The sequence below is a fragment of the Lineus longissimus genome, chromosome 1, assembly GCF_910592395.1.
Source record: "Lineus longissimus chromosome 1, tnLinLong1.2, whole genome shotgun sequence".
Classification (NCBI taxonomy): Eukaryota; Metazoa; Nemertea; class Pilidiophora; order Heteronemertea; family Lineidae; genus Lineus; species Lineus longissimus.
Window position 1 is genome coordinate 11472924 of NC_088308.1, and position 25055 is coordinate 11497978.

Below are 25055 nucleotides of genomic sequence, written 5' to 3' on the forward strand. Positions count from 1 at the left end.
TATACAACAGCCACAGATTGTCTGAAAAAACAATAATTCCACAGTACATGTACATGTAACTTACATTTACTTTTAATGAGACCTTTTAATGAAAGATATGATAAGTTTACATTGTACTATATTTGTGCCAATTCAATATTATCCATTATGTAATCTTTCATCAAAAGTGATCATGTGAGTTTATGTCAGAATGAATAATGCGTGGAGGTAAAAAAGTATACCGAAATACGTGAATTCCACTGAACAAAAAAACACAGGCGGGAGGATTTGCACAAATTCACATCAATATTTTCAACAATCGAAAGACATGAGGTGCATCACTTTTTGTGCGTTCCGGAACCTATAGAGGAAATTAAAAGAACCACTATTATGCAGATATTAGTATCACACGACATCATATCATTTTCTTCAAGGGTACACTACCAAAATATATGGAATTAAGGCGAAGAAAACAAGCAAATCTCAATTTCACTGCATTCATGCTGCAACCTCATACTGGTTTGAGATGCCTTTGAACCAAAGACTTCCACTGCTTTGAAGTGTTCCCAACAATTTTCTCACCAGCGAAGTGTTTTTATTGAATAGAAACCGTTCTTTAATTGCAATACAAAAGCCTTTTGAATGGACAGGTGAGTTTTATGACATCTTTTAATGTATCATCTGAAGGAATTTCAATAAATTGATTGTCAATCCTTCCTTTTGACTCCACAATTCTGATAAACGATAATTATGTGATAAGCTACAGTTGTTCGAATTGGGCACTACCTCTAAGAAACTGCTGCATCAGCCTGACTCACAACCACTACAACATCAACTGCATAGAGCACACAGCCATAATCCTTTCAATCATGATTTACCTAATTTTTCTTTGTAAGAAGAGATGAGAGGAGAAGTTACGTCTTCCGCTTTCACCCATGAGTTGTGGGACGCATCATATCCTTGCCACTTTATGTAATACGTGTTGTTTTTGGGGTCGTAGTTGTCTATTCTCTCAGCTGCGCAATAGTCTCCTGCAAAATAAGTCAATTACATTTAATTCTGATGGCCATGCGACCAAATTGTCCCCCCCCCCCCCGATTGGATATGAGGATACAGGGGTCAGTTCCTCTTTAAACCTTTCAACAACTGAACATTTGGCTAAATGTTTCTTTGTAATCTCATTGCATCATGCACTCCGAGGAGTCCATTATTTCAATGGAAATATCACATAACTGTTTGTTTTTGCTCCGCAAATTAAATTTCTAAATCAGCTTATGGTTGCAAATTTCTAAATCAGCTTATGGTTGCAAATTTCTATCAAAAATTCTATCCTCCTGATGATGTGATGCAATGATGCCATGAAGACAAGTGCTATATTTTCTATATATCTTATGACCACTGTTATTTCCAACACGGCAACTTGAATCTAATAAAAATTTCTTACCCTTCGCCTTGCTTGCTTTTCCCTTGCTGGCTTTTCTTTTCTGAAAAAAGTGGTACGTGTTTCCATTGATAGTGCTTCTTACATGTACATGTACAATAAGAAAACCGCACGAGTGTCTCATCCGAGTATCCAGATTGCACGAGATGATTTTCTACGGCTTGAAAAGCTCTCGACCTGCGTAGAAAATCATCGAGTGCAATCTGGATACTCGGATCAGACACTTGTGCAGTTTTCTATTTATCATATACGTCTGCCAGATCACTGCACTTAGGGTATATGATAAAAGTGCTTAACGACAGACAAAGTCAAAGCCAACAATGCTGGACAAGATGAAATCGTAAGGATATAAGCTCACCCATGTAAGCCAAGAATAGAAAATGCCCACAACATTACCATGACAAAAAAGGGAACTATTGACTTTTACACTAGAATTAGAAATTACAATTAGATAATTAGACAACCAAACAATTGGGTACATGCGTACTGGTTATCAAATTGGATATTGGTGGTGCAATAATAACACACACTCAGGTTTGGTAAGAAAGAATTTGAAAATACACTATTATTTCTGGAGGCCAAGGCAAAAATTAGAGAGTACAGTCGTGCTCGAAAGTTTACATACAATTCAAAGGATGATATAACCTTGTCTCTTTCTCTGCAACTACAGAACGCGGGAATAGTATATAGTTTACAGGAAGTCTATCATCACATCTCGTCATCAACTAAAAAACATACTTCTGTTTCATTAATTTCATTGTTTTTATGAGCTCTATTTGAGAACAATGCATATTTCAGAGTGTCATAAGTTTACATACACCTACCTTATCTACTAGTTGTTTGGCCTTGAGGTGGGCAATGCAATGGCTTTTATCTTGTCTCCACTACCTGTTGACCATCATGATTATGTCATAGCTCAGGTGGCGCCACTGTAGCAGTATAAAAGGGACTGGGTTTCTGCTCAGGTCATTTGCCAGCTTAGAGCCATCATGGGGAAGTCAAAGGAGTACTCTCAAGATCTGATAGAGTCGCCTGTCCACTTGAACCAGTCTGGTACTTCACTAAGAGCCATTTTCAAGCAGCTTGATATGCCACGGGCGTCAGTTCAGACAATAAAGCGGAAGTACAGGGACCCAGGGACAACAGTAACCTTACCAAGGTCAGGAAGAAAGCGCAAGCTGACAGCCAAAGATGAGCCCACATTGGTTAGAAAGGTGCACATTAACCCTGAGACGACCAAGAAACACCTCTGCCAGGAATTGGAAGCTACAGAGACAAATGTGTCACTGTCCACTGTCCAGAAGGTCTTGCATCGTAGTGGACTACGAAGCTGCAGGGCAAGAAAGAAGCCAGCAGTACGTTTGGCAAAACGGGGGGGGGGGTAATCCAAAGAACACCGTACCGACTGTGAAGCACGGAGGTGGCAGCATTATGGGCAGGCGGTATTTGCACCACGCCACCACGGGCACTACGCGACCACCACGCCACCACGCGAACAGGCGGAGCGATCATAATGACGATATCAAAATAGCGGTCGATTCATTGGATCATGGTTTCTTGGAACAATTATAGATGGCGTTGGCTGCTATCCTAGCTTCTCTGATGCCCGTTCTTGGAATAAAGGCGTACGCCAACTACGGAAATACGTACTGAATTACCGTATGGGCGGTTATTACCGCAAATAAAGACAAACCAAAGCAAAGACACTTGTGTAGCATATCAAGGACACGTAGATTGATACTCCTATGTGTGCAACATCAAAGACATCTGGAATGCATGTTTTGTTTTTGTTTGATACAGCGTAGATAAAACTAGACCGCAACCTCTCTGGGATGGACAGTTGTTTTCATGAGCCATACACAGCACAGATAAGACATGACCGCAATACCTCTCTGGACCATACACCACGTCAAAGATAACGATGCGAAGTCAACAGGCGGCGCCACCGTCTTGGGAAAAGTAAAAACGATTTCGACAACTATAGGTTTTTGTTGATATATGCGACTAGCGGGAAAATGCACATGTGTTGTTATGTCACTATTGCATCTATTCGTAGTAGACTGCCGTATTTTGAGATCCCCTTTCTTTTCAACATCATCAATCATACTAGTATATCATAACCATGGATAGGCCTAGAGATAAGTTAGAAAACTGTGTCAACCTCCTTCAACAAGTTGTTGGAATAATGGGGAGAGAGGTGGCGAATAACAACAACGTCAACAGGCATATACGGCCGCCAGCAATCTACAGTGGCGCCGCCTGTTGACTTCGCATCGTTATCTTTGACGTGGTGTATGGTCCAGATGTCTTTGATGTGGCACACATAGGAGTATCAATCTACGTGTCCTTGATATGCTACACAAGTGTCTTTGCTTTGGTTTGTCTTTATTTGCGGTAATAACCGCCCAGGAGTATCAATCTACGTGTCCTTGATATGCTACACAAGTGTCTTTGCTTTGGTTTGTCTTTATTTGCGGTAATAACCGCCCATATTACCGTTGAGTAACTAGACCTACTCCAACTGACGACTGACCTGCAAAAACCATACGAGTACGAGTGGGTTATATAGTCTCCCTTTAAAGGGGTGGCCGTTCGTTTGGGTGGGGTGGGTTGGGGGGGGGGGGAGTTAGATTTATCACTCACTCGAACATGTGTGCATAGTTTCAACATACTGTTGTGTGAGAGACCCTTATTGGCGACTTTGTGTAACTTTATCTTGCCTACCTAGCTGTTGCCTATAGTTTCCCATTAAAGGGGGACTATGTAGGAGCAGGGGGTCAAATTGGCCAACTTTAGCTGACTTATAAACAGAGTAAGGGCATTAGGTCTTATTTGATTCATCACTGAATGTATCCCTGTTACAGGCGTGACTAGGTTAGGACAAACTGTGAGAGGTGAGAGACTCACTATAAGTTGAACGCTGCTGGGACCCTTTGATCGCTGCTGGGACCCTCAGTACTGTCTCCATTAGAATAAGAGTGATTATTGGCAATAATCAATCAATACTGCTGGGAGAACTAAGTTGATCGCTGCTGGGTGAGGGTCTGGTGAGGGTCTGGGCGGCGATCATCAAAGTGGGTCCCACGAGCGACCAAAAGGTCCCCAGTAGCGATTGCGCTCTCCGAATGCATATGACCTAGGGCAGAATGTTCAAAATCAATGGCCTGATATGAAAGTTAATGCAGTAGTCATCTTTAAATTCCTGAAAAATCACCCGGACTTTTAAAACTGGGGACTACACTGACTTTCAAATGACTGTAATACGTCTACGATGTATAAGCCTGGGCCCATATTGCTATTCATGAAATGCCATCAAACAATAGAACAGGACTTTTAAATAGTGGACTATATTTACTTTCACACCAGTGTCACAGTCTTCATAGTGTTTAAAGGGACACTATAGGCAGCAGCTATGTAGGCAAAATAAAGTTACACGAAGTAGCCAATAGGGGTATCTCACCTCTCACAGGACGTCGAAACTATTCACACATGAGACAATACACCTATAGGCAAGATGAGCCCGTCAGGTATTTGAAATCACTGAACCATTGTCGAACAATAGGGCGGGACCTTTAAAACAGGTCACAATATTTACTTTCACATTAGTGTACCAAATAGGCCTTCAATGCATAAGCGTACATGCCGTACAGGGCTTGTGGTATTCGACTCGATGACTCGACGACGCGATGGCTCGATGACGCGATCGTTGCTATGGATTTTGCTAAAATACGGAATCCCATGATCCTGGTCTCCGGGCTACCGCTGCAACAGCAGAGGTTTTAGCTCGGCCTTTCCCATACCCAGCTACGGTATGTGGAAGGATGTGCCCCTCCCCCCCCCCCCCCCCCAGCCATGGCCACTGAAGATTGGTCCCCGCGATTGATTTTGATATTTAAAGGACTCGCGGAAGTTTCATAGCATGCAAAATGACTGGAGATTTAATTGACAAACAAGCTTCTAGTGGCCAATGTCAGATGTCATGTGGTAGTCTGTCAACAATCGGAATTTCGCATATGTGCAGTTTTTTAGACTCAGTCACTCAGTCCCTCTTCCGTCCCTTGACATCTGCCCCCCCCCCCCCCCCCCCATACATCAGCCCCTCTACATGCTTTCCGAAATTGGTGGCTTGCATTGGAACTGGCCTAACTTTTTCCCCCTTGTCCGTCATTAAAGGCATTCAAGTGTGTTGGTCAACCATGACTATCTCCTTTGTCCCTCCACCACAGGCCTAGTTTCCCCTTATGACATCACTATTTCGGACACTCAGCGCCCCATTTCTGGAAAGGTGTATAGGACATTTAATATTGCCGTGCTGAACGGATATCCAGAGCCAACCTTGTCTCCAGGAACTCGCGTGTCATTTTAACATTGGAATTTCTGCTCGTAAAGAACCTGGGTAGGAGGTTGATCTGAACCAGCTATATTTAGGTGTATTTAGCTGTATTGACGGTAAAGATACCAGTGGCTTGCATAGCAACATGGCGCATGGTTTTATCAAAAATGCGAACTTGTAGGAAACGAAAAATGGTCGGATTAGATACGGTGAAAACAGCTGGAAAGGGGTTGGTAATGATCGGTTCTTTTTTATTTTCCTCCACTTATGATTCTATGTATAAATTACAGTCCAAGCAGTGATATTCTTTAAAAAGATTCCAACTTGATCGCGTCATCGAGTCATCGTGTCGTCGAGTCATCGAGTCGAATACCACAAGCCCCGTACAGGACCTTTACCGGGGACACGTCTCTGTACAACACGAATTCGCAATAATAGGTTTCCGATCTATACTTTCTCCGCAGTGACAGTATTGTGATAACAATAATGGTGTGATAAGATCTCTCATGACAAACGGTTGGACACGGATTATAGCGGCTTAATAATAGCCCTGCTTTTTGCGAATGCCATTAACAAGTAATAAATACTCGTAAATCCCGTCAGGCAACAGCGCAGTATACCAACATGCCATCTATAATTGGTAGGTGTAACCACAACTCTCAAGTGTCTGTGGTCTGATGGTCTGTTTTGATATCGTCATTATGATCGCTCCGCCTGTTCGCGTGGTGGCGTGGTGGTCGCGTGGTGCCCGTGGTGGCGTGGTGCAAATACCGCCTGCCAGCATTATGCTATGGGGATGTTTTGCTGCGGAACCTTGACAAACATGCCACAGGTTTTCCAATAAAGTCATGATGACAGATTGGACATGACAAGTTAAGTCTGAACAATCTCAAGGTCTAAAAAGAATTCGGTGATGGAAACTTGGTCACACACATACCTTAGCTTTGACTGACTTCCTATTGTTCACAGGTTGAGAAGTTGCCTCAGGCCTACTTGCTGGTGCAGCCTGTAAAAGAGAAGGCAAACACATCTGGGTCAGACGGTCTAGCAAAGAGGTCACATGCCACAATCTGAAGATTATTGTCAGTCACTTTTAGTGGCAGTGTATCTGCTTCTCAATCTTTTGGGTATTATTTGTACCTCTGCATACAACCATTGGCAATGAAATCGGAAAAAAGATTTCAAAGATGGCTGCTAAGCAGCCAGAATTTTCGCAAAGATGAAGAAGTTAAAATTTAGAATGGCAATTCCCAATGATGCTAACATTGCACGATAATATATCGCCAGGTCTGCTTTGTATCCCCATTTTACTATTTCTGTCATGCAGACATGGCGCTAATTTAATTACCCTTTAAAAAGTGGCAGTACTGTACTGTCATCATAATCATTGTTGGTCCACTTTTAATAACCATTCCTGGTCCTCAGTGGTTCAGTTACAATAACAGCGTGCGTGAGGAAGTCACTCATAATTCATTAACTAAATCAATGTACCGGTAGGCCTACATGAAGGCCTGGTGGGCTGCTAAGCTTCTGTAAATGCAGTGCTAGATACCACGGCTATCTACATTTGTACCATACCATCATCTTCTCACGATGTGGCAGTACAATAGACAGTCTCGAGAAAGACCCTGACCAAACTCCTCGCATGCGTGGAGAGTGTCCAGAACAATACGAGAAGGATTAAAACTTTATTCTCTCCATTGTTTGGTTGCAGAGAGAGGGAAACGGGAAAGAGTCACAGTTGCATCCTTTTTTTTCACAATCCAAATGCCAATTGTGTTTGCACATGTACCAGGTTTGAAGGGAACCTTTTCAGAGTAAGCCTATGACTGTAATGTATTTGCTGTAGTAAAAGTCCAGATTTCCAAGATTACATAACAACTTGGACAAAACTATAGCCTCACTAGGCCTATACGATACTCGCATTTCATGATTTTGGCATCGACATTATTCAATTGTCAGCGATTGTCGTCACACTGTGGGCTTATAATAAACCGTGAGATGCACTTAATGATTACCTACCCATATCGCGATATCACAAGTTTGCATCTCACAGTTTATGTGATTTATAATAGCCCACACTGTCACTGCGTCTGCATGGCCATGGCCATGATGGCCCGTGAGTGTGAGTGTCAGTGAGTGTGCTCACCTAACATAACATTAACAATAATACTAGTGTCAATACTAGTAATAGGCCTACCCATCTCCTATAGGTGAAACAAGCAAACAAATCAAGATTCCGCTTATTATTAAATGTCAAGGGTCCATAAATAACTTTATACCTCTGTCAGTCTGCACAGCAGCTGCCTGCTGTTCATGCATTTCATTTCAGTTACATTCGATGCATCATCATAGGCCTATGTTATAGACATTGTATGCAGGGCTGGCTGGTTTGTACAGTGCCAGAACAAATATTTAGCCACAAAATTAAAAAGAGATGCTGAAAATAAAATAACATAGGTCGAAAAATATTTTCATACAATCGAAATATTTTTATCGAAAAAAAATTACACAAAGTAGCAAAAGTAAACAAAATCCGCACGTAAAATATATCCTAGCCCACTGAAATAAAATTAGGGCACACACAAGTAATCTACGGCAAACAAATACATAAAGTAGAACACGAAACAAAATAAGAGCATGCACGAACGAAATTAACTCACAACGGAAGTCAAGGCTACACGAAATTAACTCGCAACAAAACAAAATAAGAGCACGCGCGCACCAAATTAACTCACAACGAAACAAAATAAGAGCACGGACGCACGAAATTAACTTACAACAAAACAAAATAAGAGCATACACGCACCAAATTAACTCACAACGGAAGTCAATGCTACACGAAATTAACTCACAACGAAACACAATTTGAGCACGCACGCACGAAATTAACTCACAACGGAAGTCAATGCTACACGAAATTAACTCACAACGAAACACAATTTGAGCATGCACGCACGAAATTAACTCACAACGGAAGTCAATGCTACACGAAATTAACTCACAACGAAACACAATTTGAGCACGCACGCACGAAATTAACTCACAACGGAAGTCAAGGCTACACGAAATTAACTCACAACGGAAGTCAAACACAGAACGGAAGTAGAACTCGAAAACGGATATGCGCGTGGGACATGCGCAGTTCGGTTGTAACGTCAGGGGCCGTATATGTGAGGGAACAATCTTGACACTAGAGGCGTTGATGTCGTACCCAACGCACTTTAATGCAATTTCAACGAGCAAGAAATTTTGTTTATACACATATTTTGACGAAAGTTCGTAGACATCTGAGACAAATCAACGCACGAGTACTCTATACTGTGCTTTTCTGCATCAATAAAGAAACTGTAGCCTACTATTCGTATCAACCAAATCAATCCATGACTCATCCTTATAATATTATCAGTGCAGTGCCCTAGTAAGCGCGCAGCGCCTTTAGGTTGGGGGGAAACCCCCCAAACCCCCTGGTTGGGACCCTGCTATAGTTCCTTCCGCCAATTTTTTGTTTTGATAGACAGTTTTCTCCGTGTATCGCATTAGCAGTAACTCAACTCCATCGTCATATTAATAGCCGGCAAAGAAATGGAAAATGTCCCCCCCCCCCCGAAAGGTGTCCAGACTATCGTAGTCTGGGACTCTGGCAGATTCTAATGTAAAGTGCAAGCTCTATTGAACTCGCGCAACTGTCGCCATGGAGAGCCCCCCCCCAACCCCCGTCCTTCTGACATGTTTTAGCCAGTGCATTGGGGGAAAGGCCCCTCAAACCCCCTATTGGCCTCTCAATAAGTCCTTCCGAGCTGCTTACCCTGGGGCGCTCGAGTGGAACCCCGAAATCTTCATGATGGTGCAGTCCTTTGACACGTTTAACCCAGAGCGAGGAAGAGGTACTCCCTTGATGGTACCCTAACTGCAACCCTCAACCATCATTACCCTTCCTTTTCACTGGCATGATATTGGCAAGACTCCCAAGAGGTCGTACTGGTGGCTTCCTTGAGACAATTGCTTGTGGTCGTACCTGGGCAACCAATTCAAGGGGTCAGGGATCTAGGGATCAGGTTTTTCCCCCACCAACATGTTGCCGAATGGTTAATGCATAAAAAATTGGTTGGAAAGGGTTTTTGCAGGCCAAGAGACTGGAAGACACTTGACTCTTGAGGAACACCAGACTGATGAACAAAGAACCTGAGGAACATAGAACCCTCTTCATACCTGGGAGCATAAAAAGCCTGCTAGCGAATATTGATTATTCTTTAGAAAAAACCAGAAGATCTGCAAAACCAATGGTACCCCATAAAAACATACATTCCTCCTTGAGGTGTCTTCGGATCCCACCACGGCCCATGTGGAATTCGTTCAAAAGGTTTATTGAAATCTCAAAATAATTTTTTTTTTCTCGAACGCCTGCCCGTCTTTTGCTTCATTATTTCGGGATTATATCCATTTTAAGCATCTTTTGGATACTGTTACTAAAGTATCAAAAATCAAAACACATATATCGGGGGTTAAACCCCCAGAAATTGAAGTTTGATTAAAAACAGTGAGAATAATCGTGTGGTTCTCTCTCGGAGCTCAGAATAGTCGAGTTGCTACTTTCGCGCGTTTATCTCTTCTGGCGGCCATTTTAAGTCAAATTTAAGCCATTTGAAACGAATCCATGGACTTGAGAAACATTGTTTACGTTGGATGACGTCGTATGCACGTTAACCATAGTAGCGCTTCGCAGAAAAGCCTTCGGCTTTTCTGCTGCGCGCTTATAACATTACATGGACAGGAAGTATCAGGGTTGGGGTAGATTTAATTAAATATAAACAGCCGCAAGCAGTATGCGTGGATTTGTTGATACAGATTAGTCACCCTCAAAAAAGGAACCCTCGAAGCCCTTTTTTGGCTGATCTCAGCTCTGATTTCGACCCATTCCGACGGCCTGTATAAACTGTAATTAAAGTTTTGTTTCGCCAGACATAGGTCACTGGTCTTTGAGAGAAGAATTCTCTCGAGCATACATTGTGTGATGCTTGTAATCTTCGACTGACCTAATTTTTTCGCACATCTGCCAGATTGCGTAACTTGAGTCTGGCTATGCACATCACTATCAACGCACCATCAAAATCTCGAATATTCCGCAGTGGTGCTGACAAGGAAGCCATGATAGATCACATGACGAGAACCCAACTGCGCATATCCCCTGCGCATATCCCATGCGCATATCCGTTTTTGGGTTCTACTTCCGTTCTGTGTTTGACTTCCGTTGTGAGTTAATTTTGTGCGTGCGTGCTCAAATTGTGTTTCGTTGTGAGTTAATTTCGTGTAGCATTGACTTCCGTTGTGAGTTAAAGCGAACTGGAACCGCCAAGCCAGTTCGTATGACCTAGTTTTCATTTCCCGCGTATCGGGTGATCAGAACGAGGCATGAATGAAACATGGCGCCTAGCTGTCAATCATTCAGTGACGTCACTACTATGGAATTTACTACGAAAATTCATGAATGAAAGATCGCATGACTCACGTGATTCTCACATGATTCTCAATAATAACAAATTGAACTGCGCATGCTCGGGCACTGGGGGCGGAGCTACAAATCTGAACTCGAATAGGAAGTTGGAAGTTTGACTTTCTCGGGCGGTGAAAGTCGAAAAGTTGAATAAATCGCTCGGCGGTTCCAGTTCGCTTTAATTTCGTGCGTGCATGCTCTTATTTTGTTTCGTTGTGAGTTAATTTCGTGCGTGCGTGCTCAAATTGTGTTTCGTTGTGAGTTAATTTCGTGTAGCATTGACTTCCGTTGTGAGTTAATTTCGTTCGTGCATGCTCTTATTTTGTTTCGTTGTGAGTTAATTTCGTGCGTGCGTGCTCTTATTTTGTTTCGTGTTCTACTTTATGTATTTGTTTGCCGTAGATTACTTGTGTGTGCCCTAATTTTGTTTCAGTGGGCTAGGATATATTTTACGTGCGGATTTTGTTTACTTTTGCTACTTTGTGTAATTTTTTTTCGATAAAAATATTTCGATTGTATGAAAATATTTTTCGACCTATGTTATTTTATTTTCAGCATCTCTTTTTAATTTTGTGGCTAAATATTTGTTCTGGCACTTAGGAGCCACCGTAATTACCTGTATCATTATTGTTACTGGTAGAATCCATTTCGTCCCGATGGTAAGCGATATATTACGACAAATGAATTGAGGTCCGATTCTTTAAGAAATTCTGCTAACCGGGCATTTCGCAATCTTGAGACTGGAGGCGCTGATTTCGTCACTTTCGCAATGCATTCGAAGAACCTCCGTTGGCGTCGTGATTACGTTCGGTTGACTCATCACCCAGCGGAATAGGAAAAAGTAGGCCTATCATCCTGAGCTTGGGGGCATTTCCAGTCAAACGTGAGGCGGAGAGAGTAAAAAAATCAATGTGCAGCCAAAGGCGTGGTGGTGGTTGGGGTCCGTGGGCGGGCACGTTTATGGGTGGGGATCAGGGGAGGGTATACTCTTCCACTATTTTCCTTGTGCTTGCAAGCTGACTCGGGCTGATATCTTCAGAGGACTACAATAACGATTACACTGGACCGGTGTAGAAGTTTAAAATGTCCTAGGATAGAATGTCCGGGAAACAAAGGATTCTATTATGCGCTTCAATCTCTGAGCTATTGCATTGTCAGTCATGGTCTCGATAGACCAGATAATAGGACCATGAAAATATTATTATTATAGCAGAATACAATAGGGCCGGACACTTTTTCCAGGGGACATTTTCTACTTTTACACCGGCAGTTCGTACTGGTCGGGGCGAACGGTCGGAGCGCATAACGGGGACGTCAAAGGCAGATGTTCGGTAATTCAAAGCATTGCCTGCACTAAAAAGGGTAGGGCCTAAATGCGGGGTCTATGGTAGGGTGGAATCGGAGGGGGGGCGGGCGGGCGGGCGGGCGGGCGGGCGCCCGGGGAGCGGGGACGAGCGGGCAGTGACCATATATTAAAACAAAAGATCAACAACCTAACCTCCTTCACTATAACGTACTCCTGATTGGCTGTTCATTAATCGTAGAATGCCCACGATATAAAGGCCAGATGTCAATCGTACATATACCACGTTTGTTTGGAGGAGACTACGTTGGATCAAAATAATTGTCAATAAATTGTGCTTATTGAAAATGTTTGTTGAACAATTGTTTGTCTGATAGCAGCACCCATGACATTATCATCCCTATCGACTACAGGGATATCGTCATCCTCAGCCTCAGCCTCTTCACCAACATCTGGCTCCTTCAGATCAATGGCAATATTGTGCAATACTGCAGTCGCAGTGATGACGGACATTGCTGTGTCAAGCTTCACTCTTATACCCTGTTTCAAACACGGAAATTTGCGTTTCCATATGCCAAACATTCTTTCAACTGCAGATCGTGTACTCTTGTGTGATCTGTTGTATCGCCTTTGTGCACGGCCAGCTGGGTTCCGAAATGGCGTCATTAAAAATGGTAGGCAAGCGTAGCCTTTATCTCCAAGCAGAAGGCCTTCGAATTGGCGTTGTTCAAGCTGGAAACAAATCCGGCTGTTATCGAAAATACGTGAATCATGAGTTGACCCCGGCCATCGATTAACAATGTTGATGAATTTCAGATATGTATCTGCGATGCCTTGAACATTCAGCGACATCTATAAATTTCACGTTCGTCCAAGCTTGGGGCTTCGATGGGCACATGAACTCCGTCAACGCAACCTAGCACATCAGGAAAACCATACTGTTCATAGAATTTCCTTTTATTTTCAACAGCTTCCTGTCCAATTGGAAAACGAATTACTTCGGCCCGTTTTCTTGCTAACAGTCCTGAAACCCTTTTGACAATTCTTGAAGCCGATGGCTGGGACACTCCTTGCAAATCTCCGTGAACGATCTGAAACGAACCTGTCGCATAGTAACGGAGTGCAACTAGCACTTGGGTCCTTGGTGATATGGGGTGTCCATGATTGTTCTCAGGTTCCGGGATGTCGTCGCCAATGAAGTGCATCAGCTGGTTAAATCCATCCTTGGTGAACCGAAATCGATCAAAAAAGGCGTCGTCACTGAAATCATCCTCTCGAAACTGAGGAAGCAGTGTCCGGATGCGTGGCATACGCACATTGACGTCATAAAGACGCACTAGTCGGTTGACATAATCGCCCATCGCTGAGTTATCAGAAGAGATCCTTCCACATCGGCTACTAAAGGGAGACTAAAGGATACTCCAGACCAACCTTATGTTTAAAGGCCTCCTTACAGCAATTTAAAGCATTTCCTGTAATGAAGGAAGGTTCCAGAAATGGCCCAACCTTTGCTTAAGGAAGATACATAAAGGAGTCCTTTAGCCAGAAATAAAGGTTGGTTCTTGAAATGAAATTTAGCTAAAGGTTGACTTAAAGTCTCCCTTAGTGTTAAAGGAGGGTTCAAGAATACGGGCCATAGACTTCCCCACCCATCGATCACTACATACTCTTGACTTCGCTATCCCCCTTTCTTGACAATAACATCACTTCTAGTATTGCGCAAGGAGATATGATCTCTGACCATAATCTAGTTGTGGCAAAAATTCATTACCCTATAAACCCTCGTACCAACGGGTTAGAGTAACTATACGCAAGCTGAGAAATATCAACCAGTCATTGTTCAATGAGGACATTACGAAATTAGAATGGCCTGCTGCTGATGCTAACGTAGAGCCTTTGTGTGATGCGTATTGGCAGGAACTCAACAGTCTCCTCAATCACCATGCTCCAGAGGTTGTTAAAACAGTAACCATCCGTCCATCACAGCAAAGGTTCACTGCAGAACTTACCGTAGCTAAGCGCATGAAGAGGAAAGCTGAACAGAGATGGCGCCGAACGTTGCTTACCGTCCACAAAGAAGCGTTCCTTGAGGCACGAAATGCCTTCAACATTCAATTGACTGCAGCCAAGGTGACCTATTTCAATGGCCAAATCGAAGCTGCAGGTTCGAATTCCAAGGAAATGCAAAGGGTTTTCCATAAACTGTTGCACGCACAGCACGGGAGATGAAGCTTCCCATGGCCATGCATTCAGATAGTGCTAGCCTAGCAAACAGATTTGCTGACTTTTTCCAGGAAAAGATTCAAGTTATTCGACTGGGGCTAGCATCTGATGACAATAGCAATGTGTCCCAGCTCACTGCCAACTCCGGTCAGCTCCTCCAAGAACTGAAGCCGGTCTGTCTTAAAGAGCTGGTCACCATCGTGAAAAAATCACCTTGCAAGTCCTGCAGACTCGATCCTCTCCCTACTGGATGGTTAAGGCTTCCATTGACGAATTAGCACCAATCCTAGTCAACACGATAAACGCATCGCTGAAAGATGGCCAGGTTCCTGAATCGCTTAAGGTTGCCCTCGTGTCACCGCTGCTAAAGAAACCACAACTTGACCCAGAGATCCTCCAAAATTACCGCCCTGTGAGCAATCTATCACTGCTATCGAAGATCCTAGAGCGAGTCGTCGCAATCCGCCTGACCGACCACATGGACACATACGTCTTACAGTCCGCGTACAAGCGCCACCATAGCACTGAAACCGCTCTACTACGTGTACAGAATGACATTAGGATGATGGTTGACCAACAAGGAGCAGCGATCCTCGTTTTACTGGATTTAAGTGCCGCCTTTGATACTATAGATCACGGTATTCTCCTTGATCGACTTGAACGGCTAATAGGCATACGTGGTCCTGCGCTAGAGTGGTTTAGATCTTATTTGACAAACATAACCCAATGCGTCCAGATCAGTGACACTCGTTCAACGGCCCGGGAACTGTCTTATGGTGTGCCTCAGGGATCTGTGCTTGGCCCTATTCTGTTTCCCATTTATATCTTACCGCTAGGACATCTTATTGATCAAGGACTCACTCTCCGCCATGGTTATGCTGATGACACCCAGCTATATATCGCCCTACCGATTTGCTCGGCGGACCAGCGGATACTCCATCTTGAGGACTGTCTTCACTCTGTCCAGAAATGACTGACCGAGAACAAACTTCAGGGCAATCCTGCCAAGACTGAAGTCAAGCTCTTTGGGTCACAAAATTCTCTGAACTCACTTAACATTCATACCCTATCAGTTGCTGGCACGGAGGTTATTGTTACAGCAGACCCTGTCAGAAACCTTGGGGTCATGTTCGATCAGACACTGTCTATGTGTTCACATGTGAACCGGGTGGTTCAGTGGGCAACATTTCAACTCAGAAATATTGGGCGCATGCGAAGGTTTCTGACAGAGGCTGCCACTAAACTTCTTGTTCACTCAACAGTAATATCCAGGTTGGACTACTGCAATAGTCTGCTTGTTGGCATTGACGATAAGGTGTTGAATAAGTTGCAAAAAGTGCAAAATCTTGCTGCACGCATAGTTACAAGGTCACGTAAATCTGACCACATCACCCCAGTCCTTAGGTCTCTCCACTGGCTGCCTGTTCACCAGAGAATCCAATTCAAGGTTCTTCTACTAGTCTTTAAATCTCTGAAGGGACTTTCACCCACTTACATCTCAGAACTCCTGCCATTGTATGTGCCTGGACGATCGTTGAGGTCTGAAGACAAATGTCTTCTCAGGATCCCCAGGTTTCGCCTTCGGACATATGGTGGCAGGAGCTTCACAGTCCAAGCATGCAGGCTGTGGAATAGCCTCAGTCCTGATCTGCAGAATGCAGTTAGTGAGCAAATCTTCAGACGGGGTCTTAAAACGCACCTTTTTCGAACTTGTTTTGGACCGCATTAGAGCAATTCTAAATTGGATTTTGCGGGTATAAATGTAAATTTATTATTATTATTATTAACATCGGCACCTCCTGGGCTCACGATTGCTACGTGGGTTCCGTCGATAGCGCCAATCACGCCTGGGAACTCGGCAATTTCATAGAACCCTTGCATCACCACCCGTCTCTCCTCCGCTGTGGAAACGGGATGAAGCGTTCCTTCCATCCACAGATCGCTTCGGAATCACGACGCACCACACGACACCACGTAGCTTGCGAGACACCACTTGAATCCCCAAATTCGATTTGAAAACAACCAAAAGCATAAAACCGGAGTGCAACAGCAAGTTGCTCTATCGGAAGAAGGGCTCGATTCCTTATTCTCGTGGGATGCTCTATCTGGGGTCCAATTAGGTCAAGAACATAACGGAATGAATCCTTTGATATTCTGTATCGCCTTTAAATGTCCGATCAGTGTACTCCTCCAGGGGGTTACTACGGTCCTTGAAGACACGTAAAACGCCACGCGGCACTTCTTGCCCAGCCTCTGCGGCTTCTTCCGCAGCAAATTCGACCACAACTAGCGCATCCATTGTACTCTCGACGCTCGCCAGAAGAGAAATGACCGACTGATCAGCAGTTAAACAAGCCCCTTTCGACGTTTAAAATTTCTTTTGTCATCCTTAAACAGGCGATCTTGTTTAGCAACCGCCTAAACATGGGACATGCTAATCACCCTTTATGAAATGCTGTCTAACTTGTGTGCCCGATTATCACCTGTTTAAACACTGTTTAAACAAGACAACGGTGTTTAACTGAAAAACATCGTTTATGAATATGGGCCTAGCAGTTCACAGTCGGGCCTAGACCGGCTCCTTTTGTACACATTTAGCGCGGCCTTGTGGCATTTCATTTTATCATAACATTCACGTTTGAACCACGGTTGGGAGTGTTTCCTAGCGGGATCACGAAAGAACACTTCTTGAGAAAAATATTTTATCCCCAATTGACTGTAATGTTGAGGTAACGAGTTCTACAGACTGATTTACTTCCAATTCATTCGCCGGTATGGGCTGTAGATCTTTTGTAAGTTTGTCTATTGCGTTCTCCAAGTCATTTTTAAACTCGTTAGCGTGTGCATCGTTCCATGACAATCGATTATGCGAAATGCGAGTATGGTTGGTAGGAATGGCAGCTTCAGCATTAACACTAGCAATTCTTGGAATTCTTGTCTTGGTCTTTTGTACAACTAACCTGATGGAGTATTCGTTTTTGGTGCAACCAACATGATTAAGTCCTGGTCATTGTTACAACAACATGATGAAGTCTTGGTCTTTGGTACAACCAACCTGATGGAGTAACTGTATTTATAGTTATTGGTACAACCAACATGAGTAAATTCTGGTCTTTGGTACAACCACCATGATGAAGTCTTGGTCATTGAAACAACAAACCTAGTGGAGTCTTGGAGTGACACACCCAACATGATAAGTCCTGCTAACATCTTGGTCTTTGATATGACTACCTGATGAAGTCTTGGTCTCTGATACAACCAACATAATGAGTCTTGGTCCTTGTTACAACAAACATGGCTGATTATTGGTCTTTAATGCAACCAACATAATGGAGAGTTGGTCTTTGATGCAATTGATATAAATGGAGTCTGGGTCTACGATACAACCAAATAGATGTAGTCTTGGACATAGATGGAGTTGTGGTTCTTGACACAACCAACATAATGGAGTCTTGTTTTTTGATACAACCGAATAGATGGAGTCTTGGTCTTTGATACAACCAAATAGACATAGTCTTGTTTTTTGATACAACCGAATAGATGGAGTCTTGTTCCTTGATACAACAAAATAGATGGAGTCTTTGTTAATATGACACAATCAACATAATGGAGTCTTGGAATTCGATACAACCACCTGATTGAGTCTTTGTTAATATGACACAATCAACATAATGGAGTCTTGGACTTCGATACAACCACCTGATTGAGTCTTGGTCTTTGTGACACAACCAACATGATGACGTCCTGGTCTTTGATGCAACCAACATGATGGAATCTTGAAATGAGCTCAGTTCCATTATACAGAAAATAAAACACGATATTTCTATAAGCCATTTATTATAAAATAATATTAATTTATCTGTGCTGTACAAACAATTTACATTCTACAATTAGAAATTATAATATCCCTTTCCTGAGGAATGTGAAGACCTACATGTATCAATTAAACAATTTTCCAGTATATTACATAACACTTTCCATCCCTAGTACTTCCCATACCTGGTCCCAAGAACTTGCTGGAAAAGTCTCGGCTCAGTGAAATAATTTCTATAATGTAGACAGACATATTTTTGCACCTAATCATTTCTGTGCATTAATATTCTAACAACAAATTTTTCACTATTTATATTTTGAGGGGCTCCGAAAGTTTTTAATCATTTTTCCAATGAAAAAATAATTGTTTGCGCTTTTTATTCTCTCCAATCACATTTTTCTAAAAGAAGAGGGATGCAAGGGGCATCCCAACACTGATCAACAAAGCCAGTAAAGCCAATATGCTCAACCAACAGTACAGCAATCAGGACCATCACAGCGACTGAGGAGGGGGTCGAGAAGCTGCTTTAAAACTCAACCCATCCAAAGCCTGTGGCCAAGATGAAATCCCAGTGAGGGTAAATGAAGGACTGCGGAGAAGAGATGGTCCTACCAGTAACGAGGATATTTAACCAGTCACTCAGACAAGGGGAGGTGCCATCTGACTAGCGTAGGGAAAACGTATGTGCAATCCACAAGAAAGGGAGTAAATCCACACCAGCCAACTACATGTACCACCCTGTGTCTCTCACATCAGTATCATGCAAATCACTAGAGCATATAATATTCCACTCCATAATGAAACACCTCGAAGAGCACAGACAGAGACAACAGTGATTGCCATCCACTGGTACCTGCAATTTCCATCCATTTTTTGCAAACTAACTGATTTGTTCCAGACTAACTGATACGAATGGTGCGTAGGTGACAGTACAAGGCCTCTCGTCCCCGTGGGAGTATGGCACAACTGTAATGTTCTCCAGGTTAAGGGAAAGCTAAATAGCTGGGGTGGTCAAGATTGCAGTACATCTACGCTACAGGGTGTGGGGTATCGATTATTATTTTGAGAATTTGTTCCACATATTTCACTCTGTACACAGATTTTTTTTGAATCATATAATTAGAGAACTTCCCAAATATAAGAATAAAGTACATTAAATAATATTACACACTAAATGCAAAACAAAGCACTGAGATCTGTCAATAGGTACAGAAGAGACCTCACTTGATTATTTCCCTCAACTTAGCTCGGTGATATTTATAAAGCCATACAATGTACATGAATATGCAGCATATCATAGGGAACCTAGCTTAATTAATTCAATTAATCGGAAAAAATCTTTTAAAAGTTGAAAAGTAGTTTTGCCTGCTATTCTACTTTTAAAAGATTATTCAAAGTTAAACCGATGTAAATGTTTAAACTAAAGTTTTAAAAAATTAAAACTTTTGGACCATTTAAAATCATTAAGTACAAAATATTACATGTACAAAAGAGTTGCCATGTGCTCTAATTACCAACATTCTTTCTTAACCACATATTGTCTGCTGCAAACTGCATTAATATACAACACAAGAGCAAAACTGCTGCAGCAGATGACTACAGGCAGGAGCTGGTGTCCAACTGAAGGTCGGTCTACGATTTACTGAAACCAGTTATTGGAAAGTCTTTGTGATATTTGATTGATAAACATCTTATTCCAACCGAATTGTGTGATGAATCTTTTGACAAAATCTTCTGAAGTCATTTGAACTGATAGATGTCACTTTCTATTGATCTGCAGAAATTGCCAAAGTTCTTGCATCAAGTTATGAACATTACAGGTGACTGTTACACCCAGTTTGGCAACTGTTCTGGTTTGACTTAGCGATTTCAGAGACACATATTGGCCACTTCATTTAACTTAATCTGGCCCACCTACCTCCTACTAGTAGTCTGCCTTTAAAGGGGCATGCCGTTCGTATTTAATCGTGGGCCAGGAAACTAGAAGTGCAGTTATACACAATACCCTGGTGCAGCTATCATGAAAGCAACTTTGCTGAAACGTGCATATCTGTCAAAACAACAGCATTGTTGAAATTTATATTCAGTACATATTTACGCAGTGGGAAATTTTCAAATTCGATTAAAAATGTCAAAATCTAACAAATGGTGTGGGCCTTTAGAGGAAACCTACCATGAGTATTATCACCTCCTCATCGGCATAACTGATCGTTGTAAATATAAACAACTCATCGACAAGAGCTGCAAATGTCATGCAATCAAGCCCAGATCTCCCAGCCTACCCAACAAGCAGATCCAAGTGTACCCAACAAGGAATCGTGCAAAATGGTTTTGGTCTTCTGAAAGTCTTAGCTTCAGAACAAATTGACACACACACCTTAATAGTAACCTTTGTAAAGATACATGAACTTTTAAAGGATAACCACGCTAACTGACAGCATCATTCTTTTTGGCTTGGTTTTCAGTTTGTGCAGAATGTTTCCTCAAAAGACGTAAAATTTTAAGATGTAGTTTTTCCCGAACAGCAGAAATACAGTTGTTTTGAATAGATTTAAAATGTCAAAGGAGTTTATTGGCGCTAAAAGAGTTCCCGCCTTGAAATACACTTTCTACTCATGTCAACACAGGGGAAAATACAGACGTGCCTTGAGCTAGAAAGTGCAAAGACCCCAGTACATAGTCCCATAAACATGATGTGGTCCAATTAGAATTTGAAATCTTTGTGGGGCATTGGGGTCATGATGGGGACTGGGGGGTCATCATTGACCCTGTTATAACAACGTTGTAAGTTATACTGCAGTGCTGGAGAAATGAGACATTTCCGAGAAATGTCGAGTGGATGACTTCGGGAGAGTTGGTACAAAACAACTTTTTACACGGTTTTAATTGATGAAAATTGTTGGTACATCTCTAAATGATGATTTCCAGCACAGAGCATATTAGTAATAATGCGCACATCTAGCATGGTCATCCTTTAGCCATCACTGACATAGATTAACTCCTCCCAAGTAAGACAGCTTTACACTTGGTCAAAATCATATGAAAACATGATAAGATAATAGGATATTATATCAAACTACCCCCTACCAAATATTCAAAATGGGTTATTTCTCCAAATAATCAGCTATTTAACCTCATTCAAATCAACAATAAACATTATCAAAATGCCTTAAATGCACCATATCAACAGTCCTATAAGGACCAATACATTTGACACAAATAAGATCTTCACAGTATTTAGGGAAATTGATACTGGTTGTCTCACCAAGCACTGCAAGGATTGAACTAAAATGTAGCCCAAAACCAAGGTGCCTCGCTGAGGTTTTGGGCAAAATGACAGCTCTGCCCTTGCGACATTTGGTGACACAAACAATACATGTACTTCTATTGTGGGATCAATTTCTAAAACACTACAACTAAACATTGAAATTGACTGATTGTGACAGCTGGTATCAAACCGAACAGTTATGGGTACAACACCAAAACCACTACCATTAAAAGAGGTACAGTCCAAATCACAATTGACATCCGTCCGCTTCGTGTCACTGCAATGTATGTGCGTGTGCGCCAATGACACACCAGTAACATGCTTATTTATCTATGTTCTCCGTAAATTATGCTTATGTACGACAAATGCACTGGGTCGAGCGTCAAAGTTGACAATTGTGATTTGGACTATACAATAATGCATTTTCCATAGAAAATTACACAATGCATGATGTTTAAGAAGGTGCTTTAGAATAATAGTGTTTCACAGAATAATCCTGTGCAGTGATAATCTCCTATTTTTTTACCAAATACTGCAACCACTTTTTTGTGATTTGGGAGGCAAACACGATTTCAAATTTCAACTCAACAATGCATCTTATCAACCAATTTTGACAGCTTAGTTTCATCCATATCCAAACAAAATTGAGCACACTTGCCAACTTTAAGCTTTCCAAACATTCCACGGTTCGCAGTAAGAAAATACATGCCATACTCAATATATCACAACATTTTTACCTTTACTGCATCAAATATGGCATCCTCTTAGGCCCGCTCACTTCAAATTATCTTTCACAGCTTCCTTTGCCCCATGAGGATCATTTGGTACCACCTTATCAAGGGCTGCCGCTGGACCAGCATTAACATTTTGTGACTGTTTAATTGCATTTTCCCCAAGAGGAGCCTGTTTGGCAAAATCTTTTACTGGCGGTACCGGGGCCGCTACCGGGCTCAATTTTTTAACAGGTTGCTGAACATTCTGATTCACCACATTTGACTTTTGAGCTGGCTGTTGAACAGCAGCATTTTGAACAGGCTGCTTTGCCACATTAGGGACTGGTTGCTGGGCGATATTTTTAACAGGTTGCTGAACTACATTTTGAACAGGTTGTCGAGCAATCTTTTGCACTGGTAGCTGGGCTGCATTCTGATCAGGTTGCTGAACAACATTCTTAACCGGTTGCTGAACAGCATTCTGAACAGGTTGCTGACCAGCATTCTGAACAGGTTGCTGACCAGCATTCTGAAAAGGTTGCTGAGCAGCATTCGGAATAGGTTGCTTAACAACTTTCTGAACAGGTTGCTGAGCAGCGTTCTGAACAGGTTGTTGGACTGCATTTTTCATTGGTTGCTGCATTAAATTCTGTGGAGGCTGTTGGGCAACATTCTGAACTGGTTGCTGGGCATTATTTCCGACTGGTTGTTGGGGAACATTCTGAGCTGGCTGCTGGGCGACTGGTTGCTGGGCCATGTTTTGGACTGGTTGTTGAGCAAGATTTTGAACTGGTTGCTTGGCAACATTTTGAACTGGTGGTTGCTGACCTACATTTTGTTGGACAACCGGCTTCTGTTGCCCAGCCTGCCCAATACTTTGTTGAACCAGATTCTGACTGTTTGGTTTTGCAACATTTGGCGATTGATTCAGTACTGGAACTTGTGCTTGCTTGTTGGCTACTGCTTTGAAGTCAAGATCCCTTAGGAGGTCGGCGTTAGCACTGTTGACAATTCGGTTGACAGCATCCTCCTGAAAAATCATGAAGGAAACAGTAAGCAGGATGATGATGGACACATTGCTTAAAAGGTGGGGCTTGATTTACATTTCCTAATGTCAACCAAGATATAGGGTGATTTAAACCAAACATACAGAAATACATGTATCAATAATAATTTTCTCAAATATTTCATAAGTAATCATAATATCTTTATCAATATGGCTAACATGGTAAGATTTCAGCATGTTCCACAAGGCTGGAATTGCCCTTGGAATTGAAGCATGAGGGACTATTCAGGTGGTTCATTGATTGGACTTTAAAGCTGTGCTTCCCTCTGTCAAACTCCTGTCATTATGGCACCTACATGTATTGATTGACATGTTTATGCTATCGCAGGGAGACTTTTTGCTGCCTCACCGTATCTGAAGTAGTTCCGTGAAGATCATTTATGACATTGCTATTAAAAGAGTGGCATTACTACAGTATCATAATGGTTTCTGTTTGTTATAACTGCAAAGGAAAGCGTCTCCTCCAGATCTACAAATTTGAAATGGTCATTAAATTGTCAAAGGGCTGAAATGAATTATACTGAAGCCTATCACTACCATCACATTGCTAGCAAGAAAAATGGCAGTATCTGTAGTCATGTAGTATAGGCTTTATTACATGATTGACACAAGTCATCTGGGTTATAGACTTGCTATAAATCTAAAAGACCGCTGCAAAAGTCCTGCAGTGGACCACACCAGATTCAAACCTAGAACATTGGTTGAAAAAAAAGATAAAGTAAAAGAGCTAGCTTAAATCCCATAAAAGAATGAATAAATTCAAAGGATGAAATAAAACCAAACTACACGTTTAGAAGAGCAGCAAGCTTAAATCCCATAAAAAAACCGAATGAAATCATATGGGGTTTATTATTATCAAATGCAATTGAAGAGGAGCAACTAGCATGAATCCCAAATAAATGAATAAATAAAATCATACATGTAAGATTGGGTTTATCTCATGTATTATAAAATGAAATAGTCAGGGGCCATGTGTTCACCTGTTGTCAGTGAAGGGGATAAGGTTACCATATAATGTTATATTAAATAATGAATGACCTTCTTACACCTGAACTTGTTTTCGGTGAACAGGTGTTGAAAATTGTCAGATTTTCAAGATGGCCGTCTGGTGTTGGTGGCAAAAAGTTGGTCAAATTGCGAGGAAAAAATACAGCTGGGCATATTGCGCAAAGATTGTCCACAGTGAAGATTCCTTCAAAGATTTCCCACAACATACTTTATCAACTTGATGTTATGTTTACCTGAAAAGTAGGTCACTGTTCGATTCTACATTGACTTGGGACCAAATGCAGTGTCCTTAATAGAGAGGATGTCCTTAGTAAAGAGGTGTCCGCTAAGAGAGGTTCCACTGTACACCCAATTACAAAGGTTACAACAGCTGAAATGTGTCATTTGACATGTGTGACCATGATTGGTCAAAT

The 25055-nt window shown here is 42.1% G+C and overlaps 2 protein-coding genes across 11 annotated transcripts in view; both read right to left on the bottom strand.

Annotated features, from left to right (window-relative positions):
- On the bottom strand, positions 1–11936 carry LOC135488466 (uncharacterized). Of its 5 annotated transcripts, XM_064774309.1 has the most exons (5): positions 11864–11936; positions 6691–6759; positions 1424–1463; positions 858–1010; positions 363–593 (listed from the first exon to the last, which is right to left on the bottom strand). In XM_064774309.1, the coding sequence occupies exons 1-5, from the start codon at positions 11870–11872 to the stop codon at positions 478–480; spliced, it is 387 nt and encodes a 128-aa protein (XP_064630379.1). In that variant the 5' UTR covers positions 11873–11936; the 3' UTR covers positions 363–477. The 5 variants fall into 5 exon arrangements, 3 of the variants coding, with proteins under 3 accessions (XP_064631151.1, XP_064630379.1, XP_064629523.1); XM_064775081.1 differs by lacking the exons at positions 363–593; positions 11864–11936 and adding an exon at positions 1–340 and having other exon boundaries at positions 6691–6909; XM_064773453.1 differs by lacking the exon at positions 11864–11936 and having other exon boundaries at positions 6691–6909.
- A 6657-nt stretch (positions 11937–18593) lies between these two features.
- The window catches only part of LOC135488224 (solute carrier family 38 member 10-like), a 57886-nt gene continuing 51424 nt past the window's right edge, over positions 18594–25055 (bottom strand). For all 6 annotated transcript variants that reach the window (XM_064772743.1, XM_064772752.1, XM_064772760.1 and 3 more), the window contains one exon: positions 18594–23598. In XM_064772743.1, the coding sequence (XP_064628813.1) occupies positions 22630–23598 (969 nt within the window). In that variant the 3' untranslated portion in view covers positions 18594–22629. The remainder of the gene's footprint in view (positions 23599–25055) is intronic.